Raw genomic sequence first — 19,478 nt, 5'->3', positions numbered from 1 at the left:
CCTTACTGTTCAGGTCCGTGCTATTCCCTTACTGTTCAGGTCCGTGCTATTCCCTTACTGTTCAGGTCCGTGCTATTCCCTTATCCCCTTACTGTTCAGGTCCGTGCTATCCCCTTACTGTTCAGGTCCGTGCTATCCCCTTACTGTTCAGGTCCGTGCTACTCCCTTACTGTTCAGGTCCGTGCTATTCCCTTACTGTTCAGGTCCGTGCTATTCCCTTACTGTTCAGGTCCGTGCTATTCCCTTACTGTTCAGGTCCGTGCGATTCCCTTACTGTTCAGGTCCGTGCTATTCCCTTACTGTTCAGGTCCGTGCTATTCCCTTACTGTTCAGGTCCGTGCTATCCCCTTACTGTTCAGGTCCGTGCTATCCCCTTACTGTTCAGGTCCGTGCTATTCCCTTACTGTTCAGGTCCGTGCTATCCCCTTACTGTTCAGGTCCGTGCTATTCCCTTACTGTTCAGGTCCGTGCTATTCTCTTACTGTTCAGGTCCGTGCTATCCCCTTACTGTTCAGGTCCGTGCCATTCCCTTACTGTTCAGGTCCGTGCTATTCCCTTATCCCCTTACTGTTCAGGTCCGTGCTATCCCCTTACTGTTCAGGTCCGTGCTATTCCCTTACTGTTCAGGTTCGTGCTATTCCCTTATCCCCTTACTGTTCAGGTCCGTGCTATTCCCTTACTGTTCAGGTCCGTGCTATTCCCTTACTGTTCAGGTCCGTGCTATTCCCTTACTGTTCAGGTCCGTGCTATTCCCTTACTGTTCAGGTCCGTGCTATTTCCTTACTGTTCAGGTCCGTGCTATTCCCTTATCCCCTTACTGTTCAGGTCCGTGCTATCCCCTTACTGTTCAGTTCCGTGCTATTCCCTTACTGTTCAGGTCCATGCTATTCCCTTATCCCCTTACTGTTCAGGTCCGTGCTATTCCCTTACTGTTCAGGTGCGTGCTATTCCCTTACTGTTCAGGTCCGTGCTATTCCCTTACTGTTCAGGTCCGTGCTATCCCCTTACTGTTCAGGTCTGTGCTATTCCCTTACTGTTCAGGTCTGTGCTATCCCCTTACTGTTCAGGTCCGTGCTATTCCCTTACTGTTCAGGTCCGTGCTATTCCCTTACTGTTCAGGTCCGTGCTATGCCTTTCCTGTTCAGGTCCGTGCTATCCCCTTACTGTTCAGGTCCGTGCTATCCCCTTACTGTTCAGGTCCGTGCTATCCCCTTACTGTTCAGGTCCGTGCTATCCCCTTACTGTTCAGGTCCGTGCTATTCCCTTACTGTTCAGGTCTGTGCTATTCCCTTACTGTTCAGGTCCGTGCTATCCCCTTACTGTTCAGGTCCGTGCTATCCCCTTACTGTTCAGGTCTGTGCTATCCCCTTACTGTTCAGGTCCGTGCTATCCCCTTACTGTTCAGGTCCGTGCTATCCCCTTACTGTTCAGGTCCGTGCTATTCCCTTACTGTTCAGGTCCGTGCTACTCCCTTACTGTTCAGGTCCGTGCTATTCCCTTACTGTTCAGGTCCGTGCGATTCCCTTACTGTTCGGGTCCGTGCTATTCCCTTACTGTTCAGGTCCGTGCTATCCCCTTACTGTTCAGGTCCGTGCTATTCCCTTACTGTTCAGGTCCGTGTTATTCTCTTACTGTTCAGGTCCGTGCTATCCCCTTACTGTTCAGGTCCGTGCTATCCCCTTACTGTTCAGGTCCGTGCTATTCCCTTACTGTTCAGGTCTGTGCTATTCCCTTATCCCCTTACTGTTCAGGTCCGTGCTATTCCCTTACTGTTCAGGTCCATGCTATTCCCTTACTGTTCTGGTCCGTGCTATTCCCTTATCCCCTTACTGTTCAGGTCCGTGCTATTCCCTTACTGTTCAGGTCCGTGCTATTCCCTTACTGTTCAGGTCCGTGCTATTCCCTTACTGTTCAGGTCCGTGCTATTTCCTTACTGTTCAGGTCCGTGCTATTCCCTTATCCCCTTACTGTTCAGGTCCGTGCTATTCCCTTACTGTTGAGGTGCGTGCTATTCCCTTACTGTTCAGGTTCGTGCTATTCCCTTACTGTTCAGGTGCGTGCTATTCCCTTACTGTTCAGGTCCGTGCTATTCCCTTACTGTTCAGGTCCGTGCTATTCCCTTACTGTTCAGGTCCGTGCTATTCCCTTACTGTTCAGGTGCGTGCTATTCCCTTACTGTTCAGGTCCGTGCTATTCCCTTACTGTTCAGGTCCGTGCTATTCCCTTACTGTTCAGGTCCGTGCTATTCCCTTACTGTTCAGGTCCGTGCTATTCCCTTACTGTTCAGGTCCGTGCTATTCCCTTACTGTTCAGGTCCGTGCTATTCCCTTACTGTTCAGGTCCGTGCTATCCCCTTACTGTTCAGGTCCGTGCTATTCCCTTACTGTTCAGGTGCGTGCTATTCCCTTACTGTTCAGGTCCGTGCTATTCCCTTACTGTTCAGGTCCGTGCTATTCCCTTACTGTTCAGGTCTGTGCTATTTCCTTACTGTTCAGGTCCGTGCTATCCCCTTACTGTTCAGGTCCGTGCTATTCCCTTACTGTTCAGGTCCGTGCTATTCCCTTACTGTTCAGGTCCGTGCTATTCCCTTACTGTTCAGGTCCGTGCTATCCCCTTACTGTTCAGGTCCGTGCTATCCCCTTACTGTTCAGGTCCGTGCTATCCCCTTACTGTTCAGGTCCGTGCTATCCCCTTACTGTTCAGGTCCGTGCTATTCCCTTACTGTTCAGGTCCGTGCTATTCCCTTACTGTTCAGGTGCGTGCTATCCCCTTACTGTTCAGGTCCGTGCTATCCCCTTACTGTTCAGGTCCGTGCAATCCCCTTACTGTTCAGGTCCGTGCTATCCCCTTACTGTTCAGGTCCGTGCTATCCCCTTACTGTTCAGGTCCGTGCTATTCCCTTACTGTTCAGGTCTGTGCTATTCCCTTACTGTTCAGGTCCGTGCTATTCCCTTACTGTTCAGGTCCGTGCTATCCCCTTACTGTTCAGGTCCGTGCTATTCCCTTACTGTTCAGGTCCGTGCTATTCCCTTACTGTTCTGGTCCGTGCTATTCCCTTACTGTTCAGGTCCGTGCTACTCCCTTACTGTTCAGGTCCGTGCTATTCCCTTACTGTTCAGGTCCGTGCTATCCCCTTACTGTTCAGGTCCGTGCTACTCCCTTACTGTTCAGGTCCGTGCTATTCCCTTACTGTTCAGGTCCGTGCTATCCCCTTACTGTTCAGGTCCGTGCTATTCCCTTACTGTTCAGGTCCGTGCTATTCCCTTATCCCCTTACTGTTCAGGTCCGTGCTATCCCCTTACAGTTCAGGTCCGTGCTATTCCCTTACTGTTCAGGTCCGTGCTATTCCCTTACTGTTCAGGTCCGTGCTATTCCCTTACTGTTCAGGTCCGTGCTATTCCCTTATCCCCTTACTGTTCAGGTCCGTGCTATCCCCTTACTGTTCAGGTCCGTGCTATTCCCTTACTGTTCAGGTCCGTGCTATTCCCTTACTGTTCAGGTCCGTGCTATCCCCTTACTGTTCAGGTCCGTGCTATCCCCTTACTGTTCAGGTCCGTGCTATTCCCTTACTGTTCAGGTCCGTGCTATTCCCTTATCCCCTTACTGTTCAGGTTCGTGCTATTCCCTTACTGTTCAGGTCCGTGCTATCCCCTTACAGTTCAGGTCCGTGCTATTCCCTTACTGTTCAGGTCCGTGCTATTCCCTTACTGTTCAGGTCCGTGCTATTCCCTTACTGTTCAGGTCCGTGCTATTCCCTTACTGTTCAGGTCCGTGCTATCCCCTTACTGTTCAGGTCCGTGCTATTCCCTTACTGTTCAGGTCCATGGACTACCATTAATGAGTGATCTATGTGTTTGTTTTTTAGAGAATACATTTGCTTCTGAGGTTTTATCCAAATGGCAAACCCTTCATCACATTATATCCAGACGGAACAGGTAATGTGTTGTATCTTTTTACTTAAGGGACTCGGGCACCAGGCAATTTGTACAACAGTTTAGCAATAAGTTCCTTAGTGAAAACAAAGCTATCCATCTGGGAATGTTGCTATCATAATCTCCTCTGTGGAGGCTGCTGACTTCACCTATATAATCATGGAGGACAAGGACTTAGAGCCAAACCTTGAGGCCATGTTTACAACCAGAGGCCAGTCTACGTGCTACCACCCCAATGGACTTATATGGTTTGTACCTTTTAATATTTGCCCTGAAAATCACATACACAGATAAACTGTGGAAGTATTCTGCTGTTACTGCATGTCTATACTGTAACTGTGGTGTGTGTGTGAAGGGTGAACCTGACCCAGCTGGGAGGCTCCTGCTGCAGTGAGACCGGGGCTCTGAGACGACGCTGGAACTGGCTGGACCTTGAGCCTCACATCCAAGCCCCTCCCTTCCAGCCTATCTGTCTGGTCCTGGGTAGCCACATCAGCCTCCGCATCCAGTCCCAGGAACGCATCTACCTCACGTTCTCCTCTCACCAAAGCAGAGTGCGTTTCAACGTGGGCTCCAAACTCAAGGTGAGTCGTCACAGGACTGTCTCAAGTGAGCACATATTGATGAACTTCTCCGTCGTTCATCATTGATGGATTTTCAAGGATAAGTACAGTAATGCACATGAAACATACATAGCTGATAAGCTGCTAATCTCATGGACACGCTCCATCCCATGTGTTCTAACTGTTTTCTGTTGTTTTTCTCTCCTAGCTAACCCATCCAGAAGGCCTAGTGATGCCGGGGCCAGACATCCTGCTGCAACATCTCCAAATGAAAAGCCTGGAGATTTACACTCTGCTGGACCGGATGCAGACCTGCATGGCCTACCAGCACTCGGCCAATCCCCACAACATTAAGCCCCAGTACAGCCTCGTTGCCCAGATGCAGAGACTCAAGAGACAGATGGAAAAACAGAGCTCGCCCAAAAAGACCAAAGCTCTCATGGCCTCTAAGGACTTATAACAACTGACAACTCAAAGCCTGTGTTCTAGAATACATCTCGTTGCTATGAAACCAATGCATTTAGCATTTATTCTAATTAGAAATAAATACAGTAGCCATGTGTAGCTATGCTAAAATGTTAGAAAAGACAGGTCATGTTTCTTGTCAGATACATTTGGAATAGATGTAATGGTTGGCCCATTGTGCAAATTAAGAAATTAGTCAGCGGTCTAAGGAAAATGACGAATGAGGCACCTCATTCTTCAATCACAAGTAGGCCTAGAAGATTCAGTTCAGGTCCCAACAACCCTTGAACCCAACAACCCGTGCATAGGTTACAGCAGCCGTTTAATGGTGCTGGTCGGCAGTAGAGCAGCCAGGCAACTTGAAGGATGTGGAGTAATGCAGCCGAATGGACTCGGAGCCCAGGAGAATCCAGGAAATCTGCAAACAGGATAATAATGTTTCGACTACTAGTTTTATACTGACTCGGTGCAGGTATCATAGCTAATCAACTCAGAATCTTCAATAGAAATAGGCCATGGTAGACAGAACCTTAATTACTCATCTGTGCAGTAGCCTGAAGGTCAAATGATTGACCATGACATTTCTGAACAGTCTCTTCAGAGGAGCTGTATCTGCAATGTTATGCCCACGGCATTTACATCATTTAAGTAAAAATAAATCTTGTGAGTTAATTTAAGAGTTGGCATATCATATTTTTCCAGATGTTCTTTTTTTTTAGAAGTAGTAGAAGGGGAAAAAATACAGTGCAATGAGTTTTCATGTCAGTGGCATAATGTTGACTTATCTGAATGCATGGACCACAGCTATGGGAATGTGTGGAGGTCACAGACCGACTTGGTGGACCAGAGGAGACATGAGGACAGTAGCCGAGGTAAGAGAAAAGTAATTACTATGAGATAAATGAGTGGTGATTGTTAAAGGTCAGACTTAAGAATTATGCTGATCCTCAAATCATGTTGTTTTCTTAGCCCAACTACTTCCCTTTCTCCTGACAAATTATTCCTTTGCAGTCAACATTCAGTCAGAAGAAGGGACTATAAAACCTGTAGAGGAATCAGGGCTCCCCTTGGAATGTGTGGATACACGTCTTGACTCCGACGTAGCTAGGCGAAACACCGATGTTTTAGAAGTAGGCCCTCGCTATGAAAAAATATAGTAAAACACTTCAAATCAATTCCAATAAATGTCTATTTCCTGTCTCTGAGAAGTCCCTGAAGTGCTCCAAGAGTGCGATATGTGTTGAGCGGAAAAGTCTACATCTTCATCTGGGGATATTTTTATTGTTACCAATGTAACAGACATCAGACAGCATGAAGTGTTAGCATTACTGTAGATACAGAATCCTAAAATCTGGAGTTTCTCCATTTTCACTTATTAATGATGAGCAATGTGGGCACTTCTGTTGAATAAATGATGAACTGCCTTTGTTGTCTCTCTTTCGAATCTTCCTAAAAACGAGGACCCGGAGATGGATACGTCCCTAGATAATGAAGTGTTGGCTGTACTCAGCAAGGATCTCAAAACTCCCACAGCTTGCCAAGTAGAAACTAAACAGTCACCAACACATTTTTGACATGGTAATGTTTGTTATTATCACTGTTGGATTGTTTTAGGAAACTTTCTTCATGCTGTTTTTTTCTAAGCACATTATGGCTTAGCTGATTCAACTGAACACTGTCACAGCACAGTAATACACCAATTGTATTACGCATACAATATTTTCTTGTATAATTTTTTTGGGGGGGTGTGAAAATAGTGTATTGCTGGTACATAGGCCACTACAGGCGACTGGCTTTACAGACATGGCTAAAAAGGACAGGCTTAGAGCACTGTGCTGGATGTGGTCTGCAGAGCTGAATGCTTGGTTTCCTTTTAGAGCACAAGGGCATCCTGCTCGGATTCGTCAGGGGAGCTCCTGGAAAGTGAGCTGGACTCTATTACCTGTGAGTACTGCCAGCAGCACAGGAAGCCCCCAGAGACCAGCTAGTCAACAATACAGACCCAGAGGAGATGAGGCCTTCACAAACCACATACACAACTCTCACACACATCTAACTCAGCCAATAGGCACAGACTGAAATTCACTCCAACCTGCAAAGAACCTCCAGTAACATTTGTCCCTCTGGATGTAATATCCCTGGTTTGATAGTTTGAAATCTCCCATTAGAGGCAGAGCCCTTTGGTAGGTTCACCTGCCACTTAGATTGATGAAAAAATCACTTGTACGCAATTTTAGATGTATAATCTTGATTTTTGACATGAATAGTCTTTTTTTTGTAATGACTTTGTGTATTTATATTGTACAGATTTTATTCTAATTAAGTGGCATTTCAACAAATTGGATCTTAATTCCTACCAGAGGCATGTTTGGATCTCTACACTATATGACATCTCATTCCAAAATCATGGGCATTAATATGGAGATGGTCCCACTTTGCAGCTATAACAGCCTCCACTCTGGCTCCCGAGTGGTGCAGCAATCTAAGGCACTGTATCTCAGTGCTAGAGTTGTCACTACAGACACCCTGGTTCGAATCCAGGCTGTATCACAACCGGCTGTGGTTGGGAGTCCCATAGGGCGGCACACAATTGGCGTAGCGTCGTCTGGGTTTGGCTGGTGTTGGCCGTCATTGTAAATAAGAATTTATTCTATACTGACTTGCCTAGTTAAATAAAACAAATCTGCTGGGAAGGCTTTCCTCTAGATGTTGGAACATTGCTGCAGTGATTTGCTTCCATTCAGCCACAAGAGCATTAGTGAGGTCGGCACTGATGTTGGGTGATTAGGCCTGGCTCGCAGTCGGCCCTCCAATTCATCCCAAAGGTGTTCGATGGGGTTGAGGTCAGGGATCTGTGCAGGCCAGTTAAGTTCTTCCACACTGATCTCAACAAACCATTTCCGTATGGACCTTGCTTTGTGCATGGGGGCATTGTCATGCTGAAACAGGAAAGGGCCTTCCCCAAACTTTTCCCACAGAGTTGGAAGCACAGAATCGTCTAGAATGTCATTATATGCTGTAGCATTAAGATTTCCCTTCACTGGAACGAAGGGACCTAGCCCGAACTATGAAAAACAGCCCCAGACCATTATTCCTCCTCCACCAAACTTTACAGTTGGCACTATGCCTTCGGGCAGGTAGCGTTCTCCTGGCATCTGCCAAACCCAGATTCGTCCATCAGACTGTTAGCTGGTGAAGTGTGATTCATCACTCCAGAGAACGCGTTTTCACTGCTCCAGAGTCCAATGGCAGTGAGCTTTGCACCACTCCAGCAGACGCTTGGCATTCCACATGGTGATCTTAGGCTTGTGTGTGGCTGTTCGGCCATGGAAACCCATTTCATGAAGCTCCAGACAAACAAACAATGCTTGTAATGACTCACTCGGTAGTGAGTGTTGCAATCGGGAACAGATTTTTACACACTACGTGCTTCAGCACTCGGTGGTCCCATTCTGTGAGCTTGTGCGGCCTACCACTTCGCGGCTGAGTCGTTGTTGCTCCTAGACGTTTCCACTTCACAATAACAGCATTTACGTTGACTGGGGCAGCTCTCGGAGGGCAGAAATTTGATGATCTGACTTGTTGGAAAGGCAGCATCCTATGACGGTGCCTTTTTGGAAGTCACTGAGCTCTTCAGTAAGGCCATTCTACTAGGTTTGTCTATAGAGATTGCATGGCTGTGTGCTCGATTTTATACACCTGTCAGCAACGGGTGTGGCTGAAATAGCCGAATCCACAAATTTTGAAGAGGTGTTCAAGTACTTTTGTATATATGGTGTAGATAAAGTGTGTGTGTGTGTGTGTGTGTGTGTGTATATATATATTTTTTTGAGCAGTGTATATATATATATATATATATACACTGCTCAAAAAAATAAAGGGAACACTAAAAAACACATCCTAGATCTGAATGAATGAAATAATCTTATTAAATACTTTTTTCTTTACATAGTTGAATGTGCTGACAACAAAATCACACAAAAATAATCAATGGAAATCCAATTTATCAACCCATGGAGGTCTGGATTTGGAGTCACACTCAAAATTAAAGTGGAAAACCACACTACAGGCTGATCCAACTTTGATGTAATGTCCTTAAAACAAGTCAAAATGAGGCTCAGTAGTGTGTGTGGCCTCCACGTGCCTGTATGACCTCCCTACAACGCCTGGGCATGCTCCTGATGAGGTGGCGGATGGTCTCCTGAGGGATCTCCTCCCAGACCTGGACTAAAGCATCCGCCAACTCCTGGACAGTCTGTGGTGCAACGTGGCGTTGGTGGATGGAGCGAGACATGATGTCCCAGATGTCCTCAATTGGATTCAGGTCTGGGGAACGGGCGGGCCAGTCCATAGCATCAATGCATTCCTCTTGCAGGAACTGCTGACACACTCCAGCCACATGAGGTCTAGCATTGTCTTGCATTAGGAGGAACCCAGGGCCAACCGCACCAGCATATGGTCTCACAAGGGGTCTGAGGATCTCATCTCGGTACCTAATGGCAGTCAGGCTACCTCTGGCGAGCACATGGAGGGCTGTGCGGCCCCCCACCATGACTGACCCACCGCCAAACCGGTCATGCTGGAGGATGTTGCAGGCAGCAGAATGTTCTCCACGGCGTCTCCAGACTCTGTCACGTCTGTCACATGTGCTCAGTGTGAACCTGCTTTCATCTGTGAAGAGCACAGGGCGCCAGTGGCGAATTTGCCAATCTTGGTGTTCTCTGGCAAATGCCAAACGTCCTGCACGGTGTTGGGCTGTAAGCACAACCCCCACCTGTGGATGTCGGGCCCTCATACCACCCTCATGGAGTCTGTTTCTGACCGTTTGAGCAGACACATGCACATTTGTGGCCTGCTGGAGGTCATTTTGCAGGGCTCTGGCAGTGCTCCTCCTGCTCCTCCTTGCACAAAGGCGGAGGTAGTGGTCCTGCTGCTGGGTTGTTGCCCTCCTACGGCCTCCTCCACATCTCCTGATGTACTGGCCTGTCTCCTGGTAGCGCCTCCATGCTCTGGACACTACGCTGACAGACACAGCAAACCTTCTTGCCACAGCTCGCATTGATGTGCCATCCTGGATGAGCTGCACTACCTGAGCCACTTGTGTGGGTTGTAGACTCCGTCCCATGCTACCACTAGAGTGAAAGCACCGCCAGCATTCAAAAGTGACCAAAACATCAGCCAGGAAGCATAGGAACTGAGAAGTGGTCTGTGGTCACCACCTGCAGAACCACTCCTTTATTGGGGGTGTCTTGCTAATTGCCTATAATTTCCACCTGTTGTCTATTCCATTTGCACAACAGCATGTGAAATTTATTGTCAATCAGTGTTGCTTCCTAAGTGGACAGTTTGATTTCACAGAAGTGTGATTGACTTGGAGTTACATTGTGTTGTTTATTGTGTTGCAGTGTATATAAATATATATGTATGTGGGTGTGTATTCCTCTGCTGCGTTTGAAATGTGTTTGTCAGTTGTTTTTGTTACGAAGTGGCATGGAGGATGGCTGACTTTCTGGAGGAGGAGGAGGCTGTGTTCTCCGTGATCCAGGAGAGCTTAAAGATTGATGTGGGCCCTCACCTGCCCTTCAAAAAGGCTGCGAAGGAGCGGGCGGAGCAAAGGTCAGGACCAGTCTATCTGTGATAGATGGGGTACTAATACAAGCAACTCTAATTGACTGTACTTTTGATATGATATCCCTCAGCAAGCACTACTTTAAATCATCACTGAAATCCTAATGGTACTGTTCCCACGACTCTAAATTCAGAATTTTTTTGTCCTCAGAATAACCAGTTTTCAACTTAACAAGATAAGTCTACTCACAAGGTCACCACCCCTTTGTTACATGAAATGTAGTATATCATTTAAGGTGCTGAAAGTTATTTCGTATCCACTGATAAAAGTATTAATACAAACGGACATCTTAATCTGCTGGACTCTATTGACATTCAACCTCATAGGTTCTGTTAAAAGTATCAAGTGTTAACCTGCGTAACCGTTTGCTATCGACTTTCAAATGAGGTCTGGACTGCCGAGAAGAAGAACCATTCGCCGAAATGGAAATCATTGGTTCTCCAGACACTCTGCCCCTTTTATGGAAAAGAACAAGGACAGAAGGTATACAAACTGAACCCTTAATGGTGATTTGCAGCGCCGGTGATGCTAACAAATAGATTAGCTCAGTCAATATACTAGAGTAAAGGCCAATGACTAGGTCTATGTTAGTATACAGTCAATTCATGATCACGGGTTTGATTTTACAGAGAAAGCTCATGCTTTTCAAGCTCTGAGAACAGGCAATCATTTGTCATCATATTGCCAGATGGAACAGGACGGATTTTTCATCCTTTTGGAGAGATTACTCAGAGAATGTGTACAAAATACAGTAATGTAATTTATACAAAATACAGTAATGTAATTTATACAAAATACAGTAATGACATTTATAAAAATACAATTACTAAGTTCCTGTATTTTCATTCTAACTTTCTCAAAAGTATTGATGATTTGAGAACAAGCAGGATGGTGGGATCGTTTACCCTAATGGTGTGCAAGCCATCCATCAGGAAGGCTCGCCGGTCTCATCTTCTGTGATAGTACAGGACAAAGATCTCCTACCAGAAATCCAGATTGTCTTTACATTCATATCATATAATGGCATTTATGAAGAAATGCAGTGCCTTTTTGACTTCATGAGTACTGTGTGCATTTGGGAAGCTGCTGTTCTCCAGGTGACATGTTGGGTGGGAGTTTCTGACAGTGTGCTCTTGCTTGAAATAAAACATTTTAGCCTACATCTTTTCAGCTTCATTGGGGCCTGTGTAGGCTTACTTTAATGTCAAGTTTACAAATGTATCTGTGATCTTGCTGTTTTGCATGTTGCGTGTGTTTTGCCTGGTTGGCAGGATGAACCTGACCCAGCTGGGATGCTTCTGCTGCAGTGACATCGGGAATTGGCTGAACCACAAGCTTCACATTCGTGCCCCTCCCTGACTGGAATTGAATTAACCCCAACCAATCCCAAATGTGATAATCATGCAGTACTCTAATCATGTTAGAAGCACAGAATGAGCAAACAGTGATTTATATAAGTGACTCACAGTTTCCCAAAAAATGTCTGGAATTCTCTCCTAACACCCACTCATATCAAGACTGATCTGTAGTCCTGTGTAGCTCAGTTGGTAGAGCATGGCACTTGCAATGCTAGGAGAGTCGGTTTGATTCCCTGGACCACCCATATGTAAAACGTGTGCACGTGTGACTAAGTCACTTCGTATAAAAGCATCTGGTAAATGGCATTTATATTAAATAAACTCAGCAAAAAAAGAAACGTCCTCTCAACTGTGTTTATTTTCAGCAAACTTAACATGTGTAAATATTTGTATGAACATAAGATTCAACAAATGAGACATAAACTGAACAAGTTCCAGAGACATGTGTCCCTGAACAAAGGGGGGTCAAAATCAAAAGTAACAGTCAGTATCTGGTGTGGCCACCAGCTGCATTAAGTACTGCAGTGCATCTCCTCGTGGAATGCAACAGATTTGCCAGTTCTTGCTGTGAGATGTTACCCCACTCCTCCACCAAGGCACCTGCAAGTTCCCTGACATTTCTGTGGGGAATGGCCCTAGCCCTCACCCTCCGATCCAACAGGTCCCAGACGTGCTCAATGGGATTGAGATCCGGGCTCTTTGCTGGCCATGGGAGAACACTGACATTTCTGTCTTGCAGGAAATCACACACAGAACGAGCAGTATGGCTGGTGGCATTGTCATGCTGGAGGGTCATGTCAGGATGAGTCTGCAGGAAGGGTACCACATACGGGTGTCTTCCCTGTAACGCACAGCTTTGAGATTTACTACAATGACAACAAGCTCAGTCCGATGATGCTGTGACACACTGCCCCAGACCACAACGGACCCTCCACATCGATACCGCTCCAGAGTACAGGCCTCGGTGTAACGCCCATTCCTTCGACGACAAACACGAATCCAACCATCACCCCTGGTGTGACAAAACTGCAACTCATCACCATAGCACCCATATAGATTTTTTTACATTTAACTAGGCAAGTCAGTTAAGAACAAATTCTTATTTTCAAGGACAGCCTTGTTCAGGGGCTGAATAACAGATTGGTACCTTGTCAGCTCAGGGATTCAAACTTGCAACCTTTCAGTTACTAGTCCAACACTCTAACCACTAGGCTATGCTGCCACCCCTGCATTGGTCATCCCCAAAGCCAACACTTCCTTCGGCCTCCTTTCCTACCCGTTGACTGGAACGAATTGCAAAAATCTCTGAAGCTGGAGTCTTATATCTCCCTCTCTAACTTTAAGCATCAGCTGTCTGAGCAGCTTACCTGTACACAGCCCATCTGTAAATAGCACACCCAACTACATCATCCCCATATTATTACTCACCCTCTTGCTCTTTTGCACCCCAGTATCTCTACTTGCACATCATCATCTGCACATCTATCGCTCCAGTATTAATGCTAAATTGTAATTATTTTCACCTCTAGGGAGAATTTATTGCCTACCTCCCTACTCTTCTACATTTGCACACACTACATAAATAGAAAAATCTTTTATTTTGTTATTGACTGTACGTTTGTTTGTGTAACTCTGTGTTTTTGTCGCACTGCTTTGCTTTATCTTGGCCAGGTTGCAGTTGTAAATGAGAACTTGTTCTCAACTGGCCTACCTGGTTAAATAAAGGTGAAATAAAAACAGCACTTTTTGCCAGTCCTGTCTGGTCCAGCGATGGTGGGTTTGTGCCCATAGGCAACGTTGTTGCCGGTGATGTCTGGTGAGGACCTGCCTTACAACAGGCCTACAAGCCCTCAGACCAGCCTCTCTGAGCCTATTGCGGACAGTCTGAGCACTGATGGAGGGATTGTGTGTTCCTGGTGTAACTCGGGCAGTTGTTGTTGCCATCCTGTACCTGTCTTGCAGGTGTGATGTTCGGATGTACCGATCCTGTGCAGGTGTTGTTACACGTGGTCTGCCACTGCGAGGACGATCAGCTGTCCGTCCTGTCTCCCTGTAGCTCTGTGTTAGGCGTCTCACAGTACGGACAGTGCAATTTATTGCCCTGGCCACATCTGCAGTCCTCATGCCTCCTTGCAGCATGCATAAGGCACGTTCACGCAGATGAGCAGGGACCCTGTGCATCTTTCTTTTGGTGTTTTTCAGAGTCAGTGGAAAGGCCTCTTTAGTGTCCTAAGTTTTCATAACTGTGACCTTAATTGTCTACCGTCTGTAAGCTGTTAGTGTCTTAACGACAATTCCACGGGTGCATGTTCATTAATTGTTTATGGTTCATTGAACAAGCATGGGAAAAAGTGTTTAAACCCTTTACAATGACGTTCTGTGAAGTTATTTGGATTTTTACAAATTATCTTTGAAAGACTGAGTCCTGAAAAAGGGACTTTTTTTTGCTGAGTTTATTACTTTGCTTTTCCGCAGTTGGAGCACACGACGGGCCAGAGACACCTCCACATGAAGCGATCTACAACCTGCTGCAGAGGATCCAGAGCTAGATCACCTAGCAACAGGCCGCCAGTCCACCCCCTAGTATAGCTTGGTGTTGCAGATGGAGACTGAAGACACCTCTGGATAAGCACTGTTCAGCTACCTAAGCCATATCATTCAACACTCGTATGCCTGTGTGTTTTCTTTTTCAATTAAAGGCTATACTTTATTGGATACAGCTGCTTTTGTTAGGTTTTTGCAATGAAAATTGCCCAATGAGACATTAGTACTTTTGTATAGTGGTGGACAAGGAGACAAGGACAGCAGATATTCCAATTTGTAATCCTTTTTTTAATCAGAATGTTCATAGATAAATACAGTAGTTAAATCTATACAAAGGAGGCTGCAGTTTACATTCACCTTGTAATTAATTGAATTTGTGTGAATTGCATTAGGCAAATATAACTATAGTATATTCAATTACTGAGTAGACCAATGACTTATCCATTCCTTAACATCGCCAGGCCATAGAGAAGATAAAAGCATCCCAAATACAAAATAAAACATGTTTTTTTTTTGTACAAGTTCTCAGGGTACTTTTTACATATACAGTATCTCACAAAAGTGAGTACCCCTCTCACATTTTTGTAAATATTTGAGTATATCTTTTCATGTGACAACACTGAAGAAATGACACTTTGCTACAATGTAAAGTAGTGCGTACAGCTTGTATGACAGTGTAAATTTGCTGTCCCCTCAAAATAACTCAACACACAGCCATTAATGTCTAAACCGCTGGCAACAAAAGTGAGTACACCCCTAAGTGAAAATGTCCAAATTGGGCCCAATTAGCCATTTTCCCTCCCCGGTGTCATGTGACTCGTTAGTGTTACAAGGTCTCAGGTGCGAATGGGGAGCAGGTGTGTTAAATTTGGTGTCATCGCTCTCACACTCCCTCATACTTACTGGTCACTGGAAGTTCAACATGGCACCTCATGGCAAGGAACTCTCTGAGGATCTGAAAAAAGATGGCCTGGGCTATAAGAAGATTGCCAAGACCCTGAAACTGAGCTGCAGCACGGTGGCCAAGACCATACAGCGGTTTAACAGGACAGGTTCCACTCAGAACAGGCCTCGCAATGGTCGACCAAAGAAGTTGAGTGCACGTGCTCAGCGTCATATCCAGAGGTTGTCTTTGGGAAATAGACGTATGAGTGCTGCCAGCATTGCTGCAGAGGTTGAAGGGGTAGGGGGTCAGCCTGTCATAGCTCAGACCATACGCCGCACACTGCATCAAATTGGTCTGCATGGCTGTCGTCCCAGAAGGAAGCCTCTTCTAAAGATTATGCTCAAGAAAGCCCGCAAACAGTTTGCTGAAGACAAGCATACTATGGACATGGATTACTGGAACCATGTCCAGTGGTCTGATGAGACCAAGAAACTTATTTGGTTCAGATGGTGTCAAGCGTGTGTGGCGGCAACCAGGTGAGGAGTACAAAGACAAGTGTGTCTTGCCTACAGTCAAGCATGGTGGTGGGAGTGTCATGGTCTGGGGCTGCATGAGTGCTGCCGGCACTGGGGAGCTACAGTTCATTGAGGGAACCATGAATGCCAGCATGTACTGTGACATACTGAAGCAGAGCATGATCCCCTCCCTTCGAAGACTGGGCCGCAGGGCAGTATTCCAACATGATAACGACCCCACACACACCTCCAAGACGACCACTGCCTTGCTAAAAAAGCTGAGGGTAAAGGTGATGGACTGGCCAAGCATGTCTCCAGACCTAAACCCTATTGAGCATCTGTGGGGCATCCTCAAACGGAAGGTGGAGGAGTGCAAGGTCTCTAACATCTACCAGCTCCGTGATGTCGTCATGGAGGAGTGGAAGAGGACTCCAGTGGCAACCTGTGAAGCTCTGGTGAACTCCATGCCCAAGAGGGTTAAGGCAGTGCTGGAAAATGATGGTGGCCACACAAAATATTTACACTTTGGGCCCAATTTTGATATTTTCACTTAGGGGTGTACTCACTTTTGTTGCCAGCGGTTTAGACATTAATGGCTGTGTGTTGAGTTATTTTGAGGGGACAGCAAATGTACACTGTTATACAAGCTGTACACTCACTACTTTACATTGTAGCAAAGTGTCATTTCTTCAGTGTTGTCACATGAAAATATATACTCAAATATTTACAAAAATGTGAGGGGTGTACTCACTTTTGTGAGATACTGTATGCAACAAGTTGACAAAAACAGTCACAGAGAGAACAGGTGGAATTATCTGTTGGAAACCACAGACATACAAGACAACGGTTAGAAGGGTTTCTTTTATTTAAAAACAGACCAAAGGAGTCGTTAAAACCTGAGAGCCTCGCAGCACAGGCCATCATAGACCAGAGACCTCCATATCCATAGAGAAAGGAAGGCGTAGAGACCCATAGACCAGATATCTCCATGTCCATAGAGAAAGGAAGGCGTAGAGACCCATAGACCAGAGACCTCCATGTCCGTAGAGAAAGGAAGGCGTAGAGACCCATAGACCAGAGATATCCATAGAGAAAGGAAGGCGTAGAGACCCATAGACCAGAGATCTCCATGTCCATAGAGAAAGGAAGGCGTAGAGACCCATAGACCAGAGATCTCCATATCCATAGAGAAAGGAAGGCGTAGAGACCCATAGACCAGAGACCTCCATGTCCGTAGAGAAAGGAAGGCGTAGAGACTGATAAACCTCCATGTCCGTAGAGAAAGGAAGGCGTAGAGACCCATAGACCAGAGACCTCCATGTCCATAGAGAAAGGAAGGCGTAGAGACCCATAGACCAGAGACCTCCATGTCCACAGAGAAAGGAAGGCGTAGAGACCCATAGACCAGAGATCTCCATATCCATAGAGAAAGGAAGGCGTAGAGACCCATAGACCAGAGATCTCCATATCCATAGAGAAAGGAAGGCGTAGAGACCCATAGACCAGATATCTCCTTGTCCGTAGAGAAAGGAAGGCGTAGAGACCCATAGACCAGAGATCTCCATATCCATAGAGAAAGGAAGGCGTAGAGACCCATAGACCAGAGATCTCCATATCCATAGAGAAAGGAAGGCGTAGAGACCCATAGACCAGAGATCTCCATATCCATAGAGAAAGGAAGGCGTAGAGACATTAGATACTGTACAGAATTATTTTCACTACATCTCTCAATCCATTAAGGAAAGCAAATTAAGCATAAATGTGGCAGCTGCTTGTCACTCATTTGCTATCTGACTAATGAATAAACCTTTCTCTCCTCGCCTGGTTAGAGCATCCTCCTTCCTGCCGTACAACATTCACCCTGGTTTGATACACTCACTGTGTGTGCAGACTTAACTCTTGAATTAGAACATGTTAACGTGTAGAGAAATGCAGTTGACATAGCTAATAACCCTGGTCCAGTGGTCATCAACCTTTTCTGAGTCAAGATCACAGAGTCAAAATGCAAGATGAGATCGATGAGGTTTGTGCAGTAGGCTATAGGCCCAATACATTATCATTGCATATTGGCTATGCTTGAATTGACCTGCCAATGTTGTTCTTCTCAGACCACTTTGAAGTAATATTAACAGAACGTAGGTATATCATCACACTGGTAATAGATCATTTGTTGTATTACTTGTAAGGCACAGCTGAGTGAGCATAATAAATAGCTTTAGAATTTTTTGATCTGGACTGATGGCCTGCATCTGATGGTCAGTTTGAGTGGAGGGAGGGAGCAGCGGTGAGGCTGCCTCTGACCCGACTCACCGTCCTTCCTCTCTCCCTCCGCTGAGAAAAGGGGGCACAGACCAGTCAATCACCTGGTTGGTGACCACTGCCCTAGTCCAACCGTAACCACCTTTCATTTGATTCAAACAAGTTGTTTCAAGATCAGTACCATAAAGGGTCTTAATTTCCAACGATCCTACCTACCAACTGAGTGACTGACGATCCTACCTACCAACTGAGTGACTGACAATCCTACCTACCAACTGAGTGACTGACGATCTTACCTACCAGCTGAGTGACTGACGATCTTACCTACCAGCTGAGTGACTGACGATCCTACCTACCAACTGAGTGACTGACGATCCTACCTATCAACTGAGTGACTGACGATCCTACCTACCAGCTGAGTGACTGACGATCCTACCTACCAACTGAGTGACTGACGATCCTACCTACCAACTGAGTGACTGACGATCCTACCTACCAACTGAGTGACTGACGATCCTACCTACCAACTGAGTGACTGACGATCCTACCTACCAACTGAGTGACTGACGATCCTACCTACCTACCTACCAACTGAGTGACAGACAATCCTACCTACCTACCAACTGAGTGACAGAAGAATCTACCTACCTACCAACTGAGTGACTGACGATCCTACCTACCTACCAACTGAGTGACTGACGATCCTACCTACCTACCAACTGAGTGACAGAAGAATCTGACTACCTACCAACTGAGTGACTGACGATCCTACCTACCTACCAACTGAGTGACAGAAGAATCTGCCTACCTACCAACTGAGTGACTGACGATCCTAACTACCTACCAACTGAGTGACTGACGATCCTAACTACCTACCGACTGAGTGACTGACGATCCTAACTACCTACCAACTGAGTGACTGACAATCCTACCTACCTACCAACTGAGTGACAGAAGAATCGGCCTACCTACCAACTGAGTGACTGACGATCCTAACTATCTACCAACTGAGTGACTGACGATCCTAACTACCTACCGACTGAGTGACTGACGATCCTAACTACCTACCAACTGAGTGACTGACGATCCTAACTACCTACCAACTGAGTGACTGACGATCCTAACTACCTACCAACTGAGTGACTGACTGAATTGATAACTGGACCATGACATGCTCAGAGCAGTTGTGTCGGGGTATCTTTGGCCTTGTGTAGGAGTTTTGTGCACCTCCCGTCTTCTTAGACTCTCACCGAGGGCTCCTGGTCAGGTCAGGGCTGGAGTAACACTACTGTCTGGTCAGGTCAGGGCTGGAGTAACACTACTGTCT

At 46.1% G+C, this 19,478-nt stretch overlaps 1 protein-coding gene and 1 long non-coding RNA gene across 4 annotated transcripts; both read left to right on the top strand.

The window, feature by feature from the left end:
- The first annotated feature begins 3,870 nt into the window (after positions 1-3,870).
- LOC123730516 (glutamate-rich protein 6) lies at positions 3,871-7,017 on the top strand. Of its 2 annotated transcripts, XM_045707575.1 has the most exons (7): positions 3,871-4,180; positions 4,288-4,516; positions 4,704-5,432; positions 5,765-5,832; positions 5,972-6,090; positions 6,421-6,538; positions 6,838-7,017. In XM_045707575.1, exons 1-3 carry the CDS (start codon positions 4,092-4,094, stop codon positions 4,953-4,955), a joined length of 570 nt encoding a protein of 189 aa, XP_045563531.1. In that variant the 5' UTR covers positions 3,871-4,091; the 3' UTR covers positions 4,956-5,432; positions 5,765-5,832; positions 5,972-6,090; positions 6,421-6,538; positions 6,838-7,017. The 2 variants fall into 2 exon arrangements, with proteins under 2 accessions (XP_045563531.1, XP_045563530.1); XM_045707574.1 differs by having other exon boundaries at positions 4,704-5,832.
- A 3,319-nt stretch (positions 7,018-10,336) lies between these two features.
- Positions 10,337-14,601, top strand: LOC123730515 (uncharacterized). Of its 2 annotated transcripts, none has more exons than XR_006761972.1 (3): positions 10,337-10,576; positions 10,740-11,072; positions 14,423-14,601. It is a non-coding gene; the product is annotated as an uncharacterized lncRNA (long non-coding RNA). The 2 variants fall into 2 exon arrangements; XR_006761971.1 differs by lacking the exon at positions 14,423-14,601 and adding an exon at positions 11,219-11,739.
- The last annotated feature ends 4,877 nt before the right edge of the window (positions 14,602-19,478 follow it).

This window comes from Salmo salar, chromosome ssa25 (assembly GCF_905237065.1).
Source record: "Salmo salar chromosome ssa25, Ssal_v3.1, whole genome shotgun sequence".
Lineage (NCBI taxonomy): Eukaryota > Metazoa > Chordata > Actinopteri > Salmoniformes > Salmonidae > Salmo > Salmo salar.
Note: the sequence above shows the minus strand (reverse complement) of the source record. Positions and strands in the feature narration are given on the sequence as shown.

Excerpts from the sequence above, each read along its gene's own strand:
- LOC123730516 (XM_045707575.1), top strand. The coding sequence starts at position 4,092 with ATGGAGGACAAGGACTTAGAGCCAAACCTTGAGGCCATGTTTACAACC. Across the intron at positions 4,181-4,287 it reads CACCCCAATGGACTTATATG|GGTGAACCTGACCCAGCTGG; the intron begins GTTTGTACCTTT and ends GTGTGTGTGAAG. Across the intron at positions 4,517-4,703 it reads ACGTGGGCTCCAAACTCAAG|CTAACCCATCCAGAAGGCCT; the intron begins GTGAGTCGTCAC and ends TTTCTCTCCTAG.